The 13,115-nt window shown below is 42.7% G+C and overlaps 3 protein-coding genes across 3 annotated transcripts; 1 reads left to right on the forward strand and 2 right to left on the reverse strand.

Moving 5' to 3' along the window:
- Positions 1 to 4,620: 4,620 nt before the first annotated feature.
- Bfra_009916 (putative ap1-like transcription factor protein) lies at positions 4,621 to 6,631 on the reverse strand (the record flags this gene model as incomplete). Its single annotated transcript, XM_037340252.1, has 3 exons — positions 4,621 to 4,816; positions 4,871 to 6,096; positions 6,152 to 6,631. The coding sequence occupies 3 exons, from the start codon at positions 6,629 to 6,631 to the stop codon at positions 4,621 to 4,623; spliced, it is 1,902 nt and encodes a 633-aa protein (XP_037189475.1).
- Positions 6,632 to 8,715: 2,084 nt separating this feature from the next.
- Bfra_009917 (putative bsd domain-containing protein) lies at positions 8,716 to 10,163 on the forward strand (the record flags this gene model as incomplete). Its single annotated transcript, XM_037340253.1, has 3 exons — positions 8,716 to 8,892; positions 8,956 to 9,679; positions 9,742 to 10,163. The coding sequence occupies 3 exons, from the start codon at positions 8,716 to 8,718 to the stop codon at positions 10,161 to 10,163; spliced, it is 1,323 nt and encodes a 440-aa protein (XP_037189476.1).
- A 2,141-nt stretch (positions 10,164 to 12,304) lies between these two features.
- Positions 12,305 to 13,040, reverse strand: Bfra_009918 (putative pre-rrna-processing protein tsr2 protein; the record flags this gene model as incomplete). The annotated part of the gene is made up of 2 exons (XM_037340254.1): positions 12,305 to 12,858; positions 12,995 to 13,040. 2 exons carry the CDS (start codon positions 13,038 to 13,040, stop codon positions 12,305 to 12,307), a joined length of 600 nt encoding a protein of 199 aa, XP_037189477.1.
- Between the last annotated feature and the right edge of the window lie 75 nt (positions 13,041 to 13,115).

Raw genomic sequence — 13,115 nt, forward strand, 5'->3', positions numbered from 1 at the left:
TTTCAGCCGCATGGAATCAAAAGTAGATATCGAAGACAAACCTTGAACAAGGGGTGAAGATTCGCACCCATGAATCTCGAAGTAACAAACTTATTACTCAAACGTTTGATATCAGAATTCATATTTTGATTGTTCCATCTCTGATCAAAAATTGTAACAATTCCTAAGATAAATGATTTAATATATCGAGAAATATTCACAAGTCCATTTTTGCAGTGTCTCGTCAGTGCGTACACCCACTGGTGGCGTACAGAACCAAAAAACACAACTTAGCCAGATGCCAAAAAGAATGGATTCAAGGTGATGGAACTTACAGAAGAATTCCCAAAAAGCAAAGACCACTAAGATTAGAGCCGGCTTTCTTTCGCTTCTCCGGGTTCCCCAGAGATCGTACTTACACTTGCAAGTATGTTCTCCGAGCGATCTGGTTGGTTCCCCAGGTTCGGGCTTTCTTTTGCTTCTCCCGAATTACTCAAGATGTACCCGAAGGTGACTTTGAGCGATATTCCCTCAATCTGAGAGAACGTGTTGATTGAACAAGATAAAAAGAGTGATCACTTAGCTCCTCGTGAGAGGGTACCCAGCTAGCACGACGTGGACGTGTGATCAAGACTAGCCTCCCTATACACCCAAAAGTCAGCATTAATTCATCAGAGGAGTTTGATCACCTTGTTGTTGTTTGGTCTACCCCCCGGGCAGGTAGAGTGTGTCGTCGATGCCTGGTATCCTAGCTGCGAAATCTAGGTAATATTGGCTCCCATATTCCTATTTTTATAGTGCGGGAAGGGCACTGTCGTCGTCGTCGATGCCTGGTATCCTAGCTGCGAAATCTAGGTAATATTGGGTTCCCATATTCCTATTTTTATAGTGCGGGTTGGGCACTGGCGATGCCGGGTATCCTAGCTGCGAAATCTAGGTAATATTGGCTCCCCATTATATCTATTTTTATAGTGCGGATTGGGGCACTGTCGTCAAGGCCGGGTATCCTAGCTGCGAAATCTAGGTAATATTAGGCTCCCCATTATATCTATATTTATAGTGCGGATTGGGGCACTGGCGATGCCGGGTATCCTAGCTGCGAAATCTAGGTAATATTGGGCTCCCCATTATATCTATTTTTATAGTGCGGATTGGGACACTGTTGTCGACTGCCTGGTATCCTAGCTGCGAACTCTAGGTAATATTGGCTCCCATCATACTCCGAAGAGATCGTTTTTGTCTGAGTCGATTTGCCTGGTATCCCGGTCGACAAGGCCGGGTAATATTGGCCCCATTATGCCTATTTTTATAGTGCGGGAGGGGCACTGTCGTCGATGCCTGGTATCCTAGCTGCGTAATCTAGGTAATATTGGCGCCCATTGTCGAGGAAGTTTAGAGACCACACTCCGAAGAGATCGGTCTTGTCTCGAGTCGATTCTCCTGGTATCCCGGTTGACAAGGCCGGGTAATATTGGCCCCATATGCTTATAGTCACACTCCGAAGAGGTCGGACTTGTCGATGTTGTATTGAAGTGAAATGGATGGAGTGAAATGGATGGAGTGAAATGGATGAAGTGAAATGGATGAAGTGAAATGGATGAAGTGAGATGTGTGAGATGAGATGTATGAAAAAGAGATAAGTAAGAAAAACCAAAGTATGAACATGTTGAGAATCTGTCGAAGGAAAAGAGAAGAGAAGACCATAGGAGAGAAGAGACCTTATATACCTTTCGAGGCCTTGGTCTCGCTTAACAGTTCATGAGAAAAACATCAAACGTCTTCGAGCTTTTTCAGAGATGATCTGGCTTTTGCGATTCTAGTTGCTTCGATCTTGTAGATCTGCGAGAATGTCGTGTGAACCATTCATATCCTTAGCATCAATAGGGCATGGCACACTAGTACATGAAATTAGTCTTTTCTCGAATGCAAATCCGGGGTAATGTTAACTCGCTGTCCCGTAATCCCACATCCGATTGGACAAGATATTCATGTACTAAGAAACTAGATTTCAAATCCAAGTTCAATAGAACAGAGTTTCCATTTGCACCCGGTACAATTCGGAAGACATACATTATCGTTGACCACGTATCCTCATCAATCCGATCAACCTATACTAGATATACAGGTACAGGGTCTCTTGCTCTTCCGAGAACCGCCCTTTTACCCGACGAGCTCGGCTCCAGAGCCGATTATTAGTCTCTTGTTCATGTAATAGATAGACGATCTATTCTAGTATCAGCTTATTAGGATTTTAATGACATGATTCAGGTGCCGATTATAAAATGTTGGTCTGAAAATTATTTTCATGCATGGATTCAGGAGTCTAAGCGAAGAATTTTCTCATCAACTGATCAAGTAGTAGTAAAGTTCCGGCAACATACCCATATTCTAAATGCCAGATATCCTGATCTGTCCCGGAAGTCATCGTCTCTCGGAATCGGGCTGTGTTGGATGTACTACTGTAGTTTGTTTTCTCCTTACTATTGAAGTTAATGAAGATGCTAATTGCCCCAGACTTTCACATGGACATACAAACTTACACAACTCAGAATCACATAGAATTTTCAACAAGTCTATGCTCCACATAGGTCAAAATACTTACAAAGATTCTAGGTCTTCGTAGATGGCAGTATAGACGAAGGTTTACTCCCGGGGTGATGATATTTCAGCAGCAAACACATTCCGATGTTCACCGAAGAAAACTTCTCCGTAGACTGAATAAGAGACCGATTGATTATAGGAAGGTACACATTACAATCACAAGCCAAGCGTATCGCTAGAAGCCAAATAAACGAGCCAACGAAAGCTAAAAAGGAAAGCGAGATCCTCAACAGATCTCTCCATCTCTTATGTAATAAGAATCGCTTACTTTAAGCTAGTCTCGAATAAAAGTAAGCGTATTGAGCGATCACATAGACATGTGTTATTTGTCACAGTATACACCTCATCTGATATTATCGCATCCCGCTTTCCGGTCTTCGCAGCGATTATCATATATTCAAGTTCTGCGGTATCCAATGGTCCAGTCTGCAGTCCAACGATAAGAGTTTGAATGTCTAAAAGCAGTTAGAAATTTGAAAATATTTCAATATCCCGATCAAATTCGATATCTCAGATGATTTGAACATATTTTTTAGTTTAGGGATTTAATAATCTTCATTATTAGACTACAATCCGGAGTATTGAACACTCCGTGTTCTATCTAGTAGCTTCGATCACCGCTCCTTCCGACTCACGAAAAAGTGACCTCGTCGATCATCCGGCATTCTACACCTCTTCAAAATCTAGATCTCCCTTACCCCTCACCTTGCACTCCTTCCCCTTCCCGCACAAAAAACTGCAAGCCCAATAATTCCCCTCACTTCTGGAACACATCTCAGCTTATTAGACCACCTAAGTACCAGCAAGTCACTTGAAAAGCCTACCTCTATTCAACCAACAACTCACATCCCTCCTCAACTCCCCCCAAATCTCATCGACACTCTTCACTTCCAATTCCAATTCCAATGCCACACCCACACCCATCCACACACTCTACACATCCCACAAAATCCACTTCCCAACACTCACCCCCAACTTCTACCCAATCATCCAATATCCATCCCACCAATAACATAAACACAACAGAATGAATAACAAACAACCAAAAAAAGAGTTTACAAAACGAAAGTACCCCATCCCCATCCCCATCCCCATCATCCACTCCCCTCTCCAAAATCAACACGAACTCATCTCATCCATCCCAGCCAAAGCTTTGAGCCAATTCCCTACCCACTACTTGTAAATTTAACCAGCAGCCGCCTAGAATCTACCATTTTCATTTACATAATTCAATTTCAAATCCTCCATTGACTGAAAATGACCGTATGGCACTATCCATTACCTTGAGAAAGAGTCGAAGCGAGGGGGCACGGAATGAGTTTTTGTCTATGCGGAGGAAAAGGATTATATGTAACGAGGATGAAAAGAAGGCTGCAGAAGATAATAAATGCACTTTCATTTTGACCGTCGAGCTTCTTTTAAGACATATGGCAATACCCAAACCAACGACACGTAACTTCACACAAACATGCAAGATAGAGTGGACATGCTAAGTTGCTATTTGCTATTTAATGCTTATCGATTCTTGTACCATATCAACCATACCATATCGACCATACCAGACCATTCATTCATATCATCATTCCCGTGTCCATTTCCTTTCCCTTTCCCTTTCCCACTATGCAAATCATCTTCATCTCAGCACTAGAATAGAGATCGGTCATTCTCTTCATACAGCGAATCAGATCGGAAAGAACAAGTCAACTATCTACTGTAAACTTATCCGTCCCGAACCCGTTTATCATCAAACACTGCAAACCACTCCAACCATCAAGCGAATGACTAATCAAATAAATCCGAAAAGGGTACAAAATCAGGTAACCAAATTCCCATACCAAGCCCCCAAAAGAAAAAGAGAAGAAAAAAATCAATCCAGGTCCATGAGATGTATCATGACCATATAGGCGCCAAAAACATTGCTTTGTCCTAGCAAAATGTTATCCTTAACCATGATCCGACCTTGTGGTCATTTTAATGTGTTTGCAACGCCATTCCGTTCCAATATAGGTATCATCCCAAAGTGTATATCCGATCGATCATTCACGCCTTCTTGGCCATTGGAGAGGTCATATTGTCGCAGCCTTGAGGGGCATAATTCTTCATGATTTTCTGGAAATCAGATTCATTAACGACAGCACCTGTCTCCGAACATTTAGCTTTCTTTTGAAGGTCCTTGCAAAGGCCATCAAGGTCAAATTCGCCTTCCTTAACCTTAGGACAATTTTGGAGACGATCCCTAAAACATCAATTAGCAAGTATATCAACCATCATTGCAATGCAGCAGCCTTACCAAATGGTGTTGCAATTAAGCATTGTCGATCTATCTTCGCCTGGGACTACCTCATTATCTTCACTCTGTTTTTCATCGATTTGCTGTACAAGATCCTTCTTTGTAGTTGCGGGACTTGGAACATTGAATGGAGTATTGAAATCTGGCATATCAAATGCATCTGCGAAGAAACCATCATCAAGAGCAAAGGGGTCGTTTGAAAGAACATTATTTTGAGGTTCGCGGTAGTCACCGAAGAGTTGAGGGTCAAATTGATTGTTGTTTTGTTGAGCGAACCAATCAATACCGTTGACATCGAAAACGGCAGTTTCTAAATTTCCTGGATTGATACCGGGTTCAGACATTGTACGTGGAATTGGATTATTGGGATTGCCGCAAGCCATGTTGAGCTTTTCGCAGAAGGACAGCTCACCTGGTGCTGATTTGCTGTTGCTACACGTATTCTCTTCTCCAATTGTTGTTAACGTACTGTCAATAGCTTTGTTGTATGGTGATTGCATGTTGGTAGGTTCTGGAGAGGTTCCACAAGATGAGCTTGCTCCGTTGTTGGAGTGTGAAGAAGCCGACGGTGAGCTATATGACGTACTTTGACCATTGGTGGAAATGTTGGGCGAGCCGTTACTTGACATTGAACCATTGGTTAGATTTCCGAAAGCGTCGAATGGTGAACTTTTAGATGCGTTGTCCAGAATTTCAGGGGAGAATAAACCAGAGAATGAAGACATGTCATCACCGCCAATCTGAGCTGGAGTTTGAGTCAAACCAACACCAAAGGTACTCGCATTGGATTGATTGCGGGAGCTAGTTTGACTCTTGTCAGTTGGACTAGGAACATTCTGAATAGAAACTTGGGAGTTGGATGGTCCGACTGATGAGCTTCCGTTAGTGATAGGGGGTCCGGGAAGGCGACCAAATCTTGGGAACTCGAATTGAAAATTGACGTCATTTGGATTAGCAGATGCAGATGGAAGCCCTTTGCCTGCGAAATAAGCTGGAACGTTGCCGTTTGAGCTTCGGTTGGTACCACCAGTGAGAGACAATCTTTTCTTGTATTCCCTCAATTCCATCGACATTCGTTCGATTTGCGCTCTTAGAATACTATTCTCATGATTGGCAGATTCGGAAGCTTTCTCTAAATCCTCAACCTTCGTCTCAAGATCCTTTAGATGCTTTTCTTTTCGCTCACGGAATGCACGTTGGGCGGCACGATTTTGAGCTTTGCGTTTCTAATTGAGAAGTTAGAAGCCATTCAAAACAACGGAAACACCAAGAAGTACTCACTGAAGTGGGTTCTGATGTAAGAGGTTTTCTGCCGGGCTTCTTCGACGATTTATCATCGCCTTCTCTTCGTTTACCACCACCTTCTTCATCATCATCATCGTCTGGATGACTTCTCTTTTCGTGATTATCAGCATCACCATCTGACGAAGTCCCAGGTAAGTTCCCAATCATTTGTCCTTGCGAATCATTGGTCAAGTCGAAATTGAAACTATCATCACCTTCAAATTCGTAGTCGTAATCGATAAAAGGACTCTCTTCGAATCCATTCAATGTACCCGAACCCGGAGCTTGGGTCGGAGAATCGCTGAATGCGGATGTGGATGTGTTTGGAAGGCCATTGTTCTGTGCAGAAATTGAAGTATCCATATTGTTTGAAGATTTGTTTGAATTGAGAGCAGCGAAAAGTAATTCCTCTTGTCGTGGAGATAAGGTGAAATCCGGATTTATTGGATTTGAATGGTTGGTACTGGCAGTAGCCATTGGAGCCTTATTGTGTATTTATTGGTTTGTGATTCTGACGTAGATAAGAAGAGAGCGATAGAATTTCTGTGTATAATGAAATGAGGGATCCTTTCAAGAGGAACTATCTCACATTCCCTAGATATCTACTAAAATAGTATGAATCAAATGGCACCAATCGAAAATGAAATTTGAGTTCGATATTAGGTATGGACGGATCGTGTGTTGTGGTTGAGTGGGATTTGGTTTCGAGGTGGTCGGAATAAAAGTTCGATTGACTCTTCTCAACCGTAAGCTTATGCAGGACAATCAATCCCACTTCGGCGGATAAAAGAGAGGGGCCAGATGTCTTGGGGAAGTCTCTTGGAGAGAAATGAGAAATGGGAGGCGAAAAGTGGAGGATGTGTATGGTGTATGGTATTGTTGGAGGTGATGGGTTATGGTGGTTGTCTACCCTTTTGACTCTTGAAGCCTCGAATTCGTGGCCTCAATTGATATCTGGGTGGGATGAATGGATGGATGGACGGATGGATGGATGGGTGAATAGATAGATGCCCAGGTAGAATAGATTGATGGATGTTACTCTGTACTCTCTCCAATATGTATGTGTATGATGTAAGTAAAGTCGCAATATCTTCCTCGGATTGAAAGAAGGAATGGGATTGGGGAATGCAATTCACTCAGACTGAGTAATAAACTTCTACCCAGCTGATTTTACGGTTTTTGGGCAGATGGACAGATTCATTACTCCATTTCCCCCTTCCTCGAATGATTCTTCAAGATTCCAGGGATTCTAGAGGGGCAGTGATTTTTTGAGTTTTTTGATTTCTCAGCAGCAAAATTTGAAAAGTCCGCTAAATCCGGATGCGATCTAGTCCCCTTTTATGTGATGCTCAACTCGTTCAAGATGGGAAATCAAAGTCTTCACACCAGTACATATTGGGTAACTCATGGGGTGAAGACTCGTAGGTACAGTCTCGAGAAAGTGTACGATGTACACAAAGGAGAAAGATTGTCTTCTTTTTGCGATACGAGCGAGTATATCCTGCCAATCAGATTAAGGTTTCTTGTCTTTTTGCACAAGATTTGGCGTGTATAGGGACTATCTAGGTATTAACAGTACACATTCGTTCATGCTTGGCTGTTTATTGTGCAGCATTTTAGAGTGCGAATGTGTTGGTCTCGACTCTTGAGTACTAGCATTGCTGGACGAGCAGACGAGTAGAGAACTCCCCATGGAAATGGAAGCATGGATCTCGCAGTTCTACCATAGCAGTTAGATGATTTGTCCATCTTTTCTGCACAGAGCAATACTGTGTCCATTGTGTCTACGTCTACTGTACCTAGGTATGAGTCAACAGCATAAATGACGCAAGTGGTGAGATTAGATACTCGTATGCTGCCTTCGATATTGGCGTCTTAGACTTTGAACAAATCAATGGATGAGACGTTGAAGTTTCTATCCCAGCTTTGCATATGCACTACTCTTATCTAACACCTAACTTGTACCTTTTTCGGGGGCTCCCATGCTGCGGGCTTTCTACCTGGCTACCTGGGTGTAGTCTTGTCTTTAGCAGATGTCCATCTGAGGAGCTACCGCTATTCACCTCGAAACTCCACCCATAGAGCATAATACAAGAAATCAATGCAAGATCCAAGTTGCCGGATGCCACTACCGAGGCCAAGGGAAATGTGTGTACCTAGGTAGGTACATAGCCTTTTCGAAAGGACCCCGAAATTCGCTTTTGACAATCATTCGCCGGATAGGAGGGGATCACTAATCGACCCTTTTGACCTGTCATTCACAAATTGTCTCAACCTGTGAAACGATCTCTAGAATCTACATATTTGCGTAACCAAAAGATAAGACAAATTGCACATGACTTTGTGGCTAGTGTGCCATTTCAGCCACAGATCAGGTGAGGCTTGAAAGCGAGCGGGATATTATTATCGAATGATATGCGAGGTTCCGCTCTGCTTGCAGATCAATCACAACGTACTATTGCTCCACCCTATGGAGTATTATTCCATGCGTAAACAATTTGATAAACTCCCTATGAACTTTTGAATTTATACAGAATCATACCGCCTGTCATCCTGTCAAGATGGATCTCGCATATGATCATATCCAAGAAGAAGCTCTCCAACCCGATCAGAATAAGGAGAAATCAACACAGCCTGCCCCAACTCTCAATGCCGATTTCCAAGAAGCATATAAAGCTATCTCTTCTAGTCCTTGGGGTGCGAAATTAGGTGGATTCTTTGGAAGTGTCGTCAAACAGGTAAGAGATGATGGTCGGTAAACATATGAGTATTTTGGCTGAACATATCTGTTTGATCTATAGGGCGAGAATGTCTATAAAGAGGCTCAACAGGAGTTCAATACTGTTAGTGAGGAAGCTACCAAGGGATTCACCGACCTAAGATCTTCAATCATTAGTCGCACACGAGGACTTACGATTACACAAGCTCAAGAGGATGAGAAGGCGGCAGCAGGTGGATCTACCAGCAAAGATGGGGAGTCAACTTCGAAAGATCTTACGACAGATGAGGCATTAAAGGAATCGGAAGGTGTTTTAGCAAGATTGAAGACCGAGGCTGCGAAGAGATTAGTAGAGATTCAAAAGGCGGAAGATGCAGCAGATGAAGCACTCCTAAAGTTTGGAACCAACATTCGAAACTTCTTGAAAGATGCTGTTAGCATTGCACCACCTACTTCGAATGCAGATGGACAGGTCAATGCCGTCCTATTTGAGAGTAAGGATTCTCAAGGGAAAAGAGTTATCCATACTACACGATTCGATGCCCAACTTCACGTTATTCATTCTACACTTGATAGCTTCACCACCGATCCAATCAGCGAGGAATTCGAACCATGGGCTAAGACTTTCAGTGTTGACAAGAAGACGGATGATATTGCTAAGGATTTGGAAAAATATGAAGAGTTGAGAAGTTCAATGGAAAAACTGGTACCAGACAAGGTCAAATATGAGGATTTCTTCAAGCGATACTATTTCCTTCGTCACAGTATTGAAACGGCCGAAGCTAAAAGGAGAGATTTACTCAAAGGTATAATGACTCATGTTATCCCATAACGTATAAGAAACACGCATTAACGATAAAATAAATAGGCGCTGCGGCAACCGAACAAGAAGAAGATGTAAAGTGGACATCCGATTCCGACGACGACTCAGAAGAAGAGGACTCCGATGACGATGAATCTGAAGATGAAGATGACAAAACTGCGAAAGTCAAGACAACCTCCGATAGACCAGCTTCTGCCGAATCCTCTATCACTTTACATCCCGCAACACAAGATAAAGAGAAGTCCACTGCTGCATCTCCAACTCCAACTCTCAAACCCACTGAACCAAGAAAATCCAACGATGAAAAATCTCAAGCGGATAGCGATGGTAGTTATGATGTTGTAGGTGCGGCATCGGGAGCTCCTAGTCGGGCTCCCAACAGTCCAAAGGAAAAGGCTACAGGTGCAGGTGCAAAGAAGGACGAGAGCGACGATGATGACGACAGCGAGGAGGAGGATTGGGAATAGATGTTTTAAGTGTGGTAAGGGAATTGAACACATCTTGATGATGGCACAGGCGTTGTGGATGATTTGACATGAGGAGTTTTGGGATTGGATTTCTCTTTTTTTGTTATGTTCTTAGCGACCTCTTTCATTGAAAGATGCATTTCCTGTGCCTTTCTTTGCTATTGCTATTGCTACTGCAATGCTTACAGATATCCGCATTAGGTCGTCAGACCTATAGGCAATAGATCATATTTCTTCATTGATTGGTAATTCTGATACGTTTCATCTCGTGATGTGGATTGAGTTTACATTGTTTGTGTGGGTATGAATCCTCGTTTGCCTCTCAAAGACATTTGACTCGGCAGTCTATCCAGGCGGCATCGTCTGTTGTGAATCCATCATAGACATTTTAAGTTTGAGTCTATAGGTATAGGTATAGGTATAGGTATAGATAGTATATGCTTTGTGTAAGGAAGTATACTCTCCAAATCGTCAATTTCTTACATGTATATTTCTTGATTATGGTGCTTTTGGATATGTGTATCGTATACTTCGCATCTGTGGATACCTTGAAATTTTAAGGGTTTAGAATTGTTTTGGTGTTTGAGGTGAGATTGTGTGTGGGTTGGGAGTTGGGGAGTTGGATAGTTATTTGATAGTGTGGGTAGATAAGGTTTTGAATGGGGGAATAAGGGGAATGGGGAGATTAGTGTGAAGTTGGAGATGGGGATGGGGATGGAGATAGGGATTTAGGTTAAATTGGATTATTTGGGCTGAATGTAGATAGATATGGATGTATATTGATAGATATTAGGAATAGGAAGAGGAAGTTTGATATTTGGAGTTTGGGGTTGGAGAAATAGGATAGAATAGTTAGTGTGGATGGGATGGGTGGGCTAGGTCGAGGTTGTGAGGAGTGAGAAGTGAGGGAGATGAAGGGTCTATTATTAGGTGTGTATTTGGGATCTTGGGGATTCATGAGAGGGGTTGTGAATGGGTGTTTTACTAGATGGTTTTGCGAGAGATTGAGAAGATGTAGAAGGGGAAGGGGGGAGAAGGGAATGCGGACGGTGATTTGGACTCTAGAGATTGTCTGTGAAGAGTGTGTTTCTTTTCATTGTGAGATGGCCCTTTTGCTACCGAGATGTGTAGAAAGTGGGAAATTGGAACTAGAAACATATACAATATATATATATATATATATATATACTCTTCTCGTAGTGGTAGGAAGGCTTAATAGGGGGTTTTCCATACTCCTTATTCATTACTGTTGAAGATTGAGAGATTCAAGGTTTAAAATTTGAAATGTGATTTTGACTTTTGGGTGTTCGCAATTTAATACTTAGTTTCATTCCCCGTACACACTAATCAGCTCATCACAGTAATTAGGTGTAGAAGTTTCTGGTACTTGAAGCATGGAGGAAGGAAGGGAAAGGAGATGGGGGATTTTGGGTATGCGTGCAGTCTTGATTGCTGGATAGGATCGACGAAGAGATGTATCATTGGTATGCTAACGGATGATGCAGTTTGTGATATGAGACTGCTGGGTACAAGTATCAAATATCCATGAAGAGATGATTGGCATATAGGTATCTATCAGCTCACCAGGGTAGAACTAGGATTACTAAGAAGCGAATGGAGTGATATTTTTCATTGGATTCTCTAGCTAGTTTGGTGGTATTCGCATTGAACATTTCAAGGCTAAGATCTATATAAACCCTCGTTCAAGCAGCTGTGCTCACTTGAATTGCCCAATATGAAATGAAGAGGTTGAAAATCGCTTCCCAAGGAACTTCGTTGTAGGTCTCATTCGTGCTGAGGCATTGAGGTCCTTCGAGCTAATGAGATTGAGAAAACCTTCCACATAGTTAATGACGCTAGATTTTGATAGAACTATCCATCTTCTTCAAATGGACTTGCTTATATATTCGAATTGTATGCGACCTCTGAAGTCTATCCCTCGTCACCTCCGCGAATTCATCTTCATCGTGATCCGTCAGCTCCAGAATCCTCAAGAGAATGAGAATCTCAGGATGTTCCACTTGTATTCCAATTAGACTGCCCATTGGCCAGTCAGGCCTCGTCATTTCATGAACATCTGCAGAACTTCAACACCCCCTACACCTCCTCTCTCTCTATTTCTTCTTGTTTTCTTGCCTACTTCATCTTCTCTTCTTGGTAACCATAGTAAACCCATCCTCATCCACCTGAGGCACAACTGGTTCCTTAACTCTCACCAATTGTGGCGCCTCATCCATATCCACATCTCCATCCTCATCATCATCCCCACTCGCTTCCGAATCCGTTTCTCCTTGGTCCTCTCCTTGCTGGAACTGTGCTAGACTGTCACTCTTTCCTCCCTTCGTCTCCCATGCCTTCTCCAATTTCCTGCACAAACTGCTTTCCTCCTCCCAAGCACCCCTCTTACATTCCTCTCGACATTTAACAATACCATTGGCAACTTCCATGGCGCTTCCATCGTCAACGTTTACTTCGAATTCATCAGACATGAACTGTAGCAGGATTGTCTCGATCCAGTCTGCTTCTACATCCTTGTTTTCGTCTTCGGAGAGAAGATCGATGAGGGTACCGGCTATATATTCGCGTTTATCGGCGGACTCAGGACCTCCCCAGAGGGATGTTACGGCGAGGGAGAGGGAAGGCCAAAGGAAGATGGAGAGGACGATGCTGCGTTGAAAGGTTTTGAGACGGAGTTCTAGAAAAGGAGTTTAGTATTTTGCCATTGAAATCAGGCATATCCATATGTGTATGCATATGCGAGGGGTGAATGAACAGGGTGTATGTAGGTGAGGTATGCAATTGAGTAGGGAGAAAGAGAGAAAATAACATACCAGGAGAGTATACTCCGTTTCCTCCATTTGATTGTGAAGAAGCCATAATGTTTCCTTTCTTTCTTTTTTCTTTCTCTATCTCTTAATCTGTATTCTCTCTTCTCTTGCGACTCTTCTTTCC

This window comes from Botrytis fragariae (assembly GCF_013461495.1).
Source record: "Botrytis fragariae strain BVB16 chromosome Unknown tig00000163, whole genome shotgun sequence".
NCBI classification, from domain to species: Eukaryota; Fungi; Ascomycota; class Leotiomycetes; order Helotiales; family Sclerotiniaceae; genus Botrytis; species Botrytis fragariae.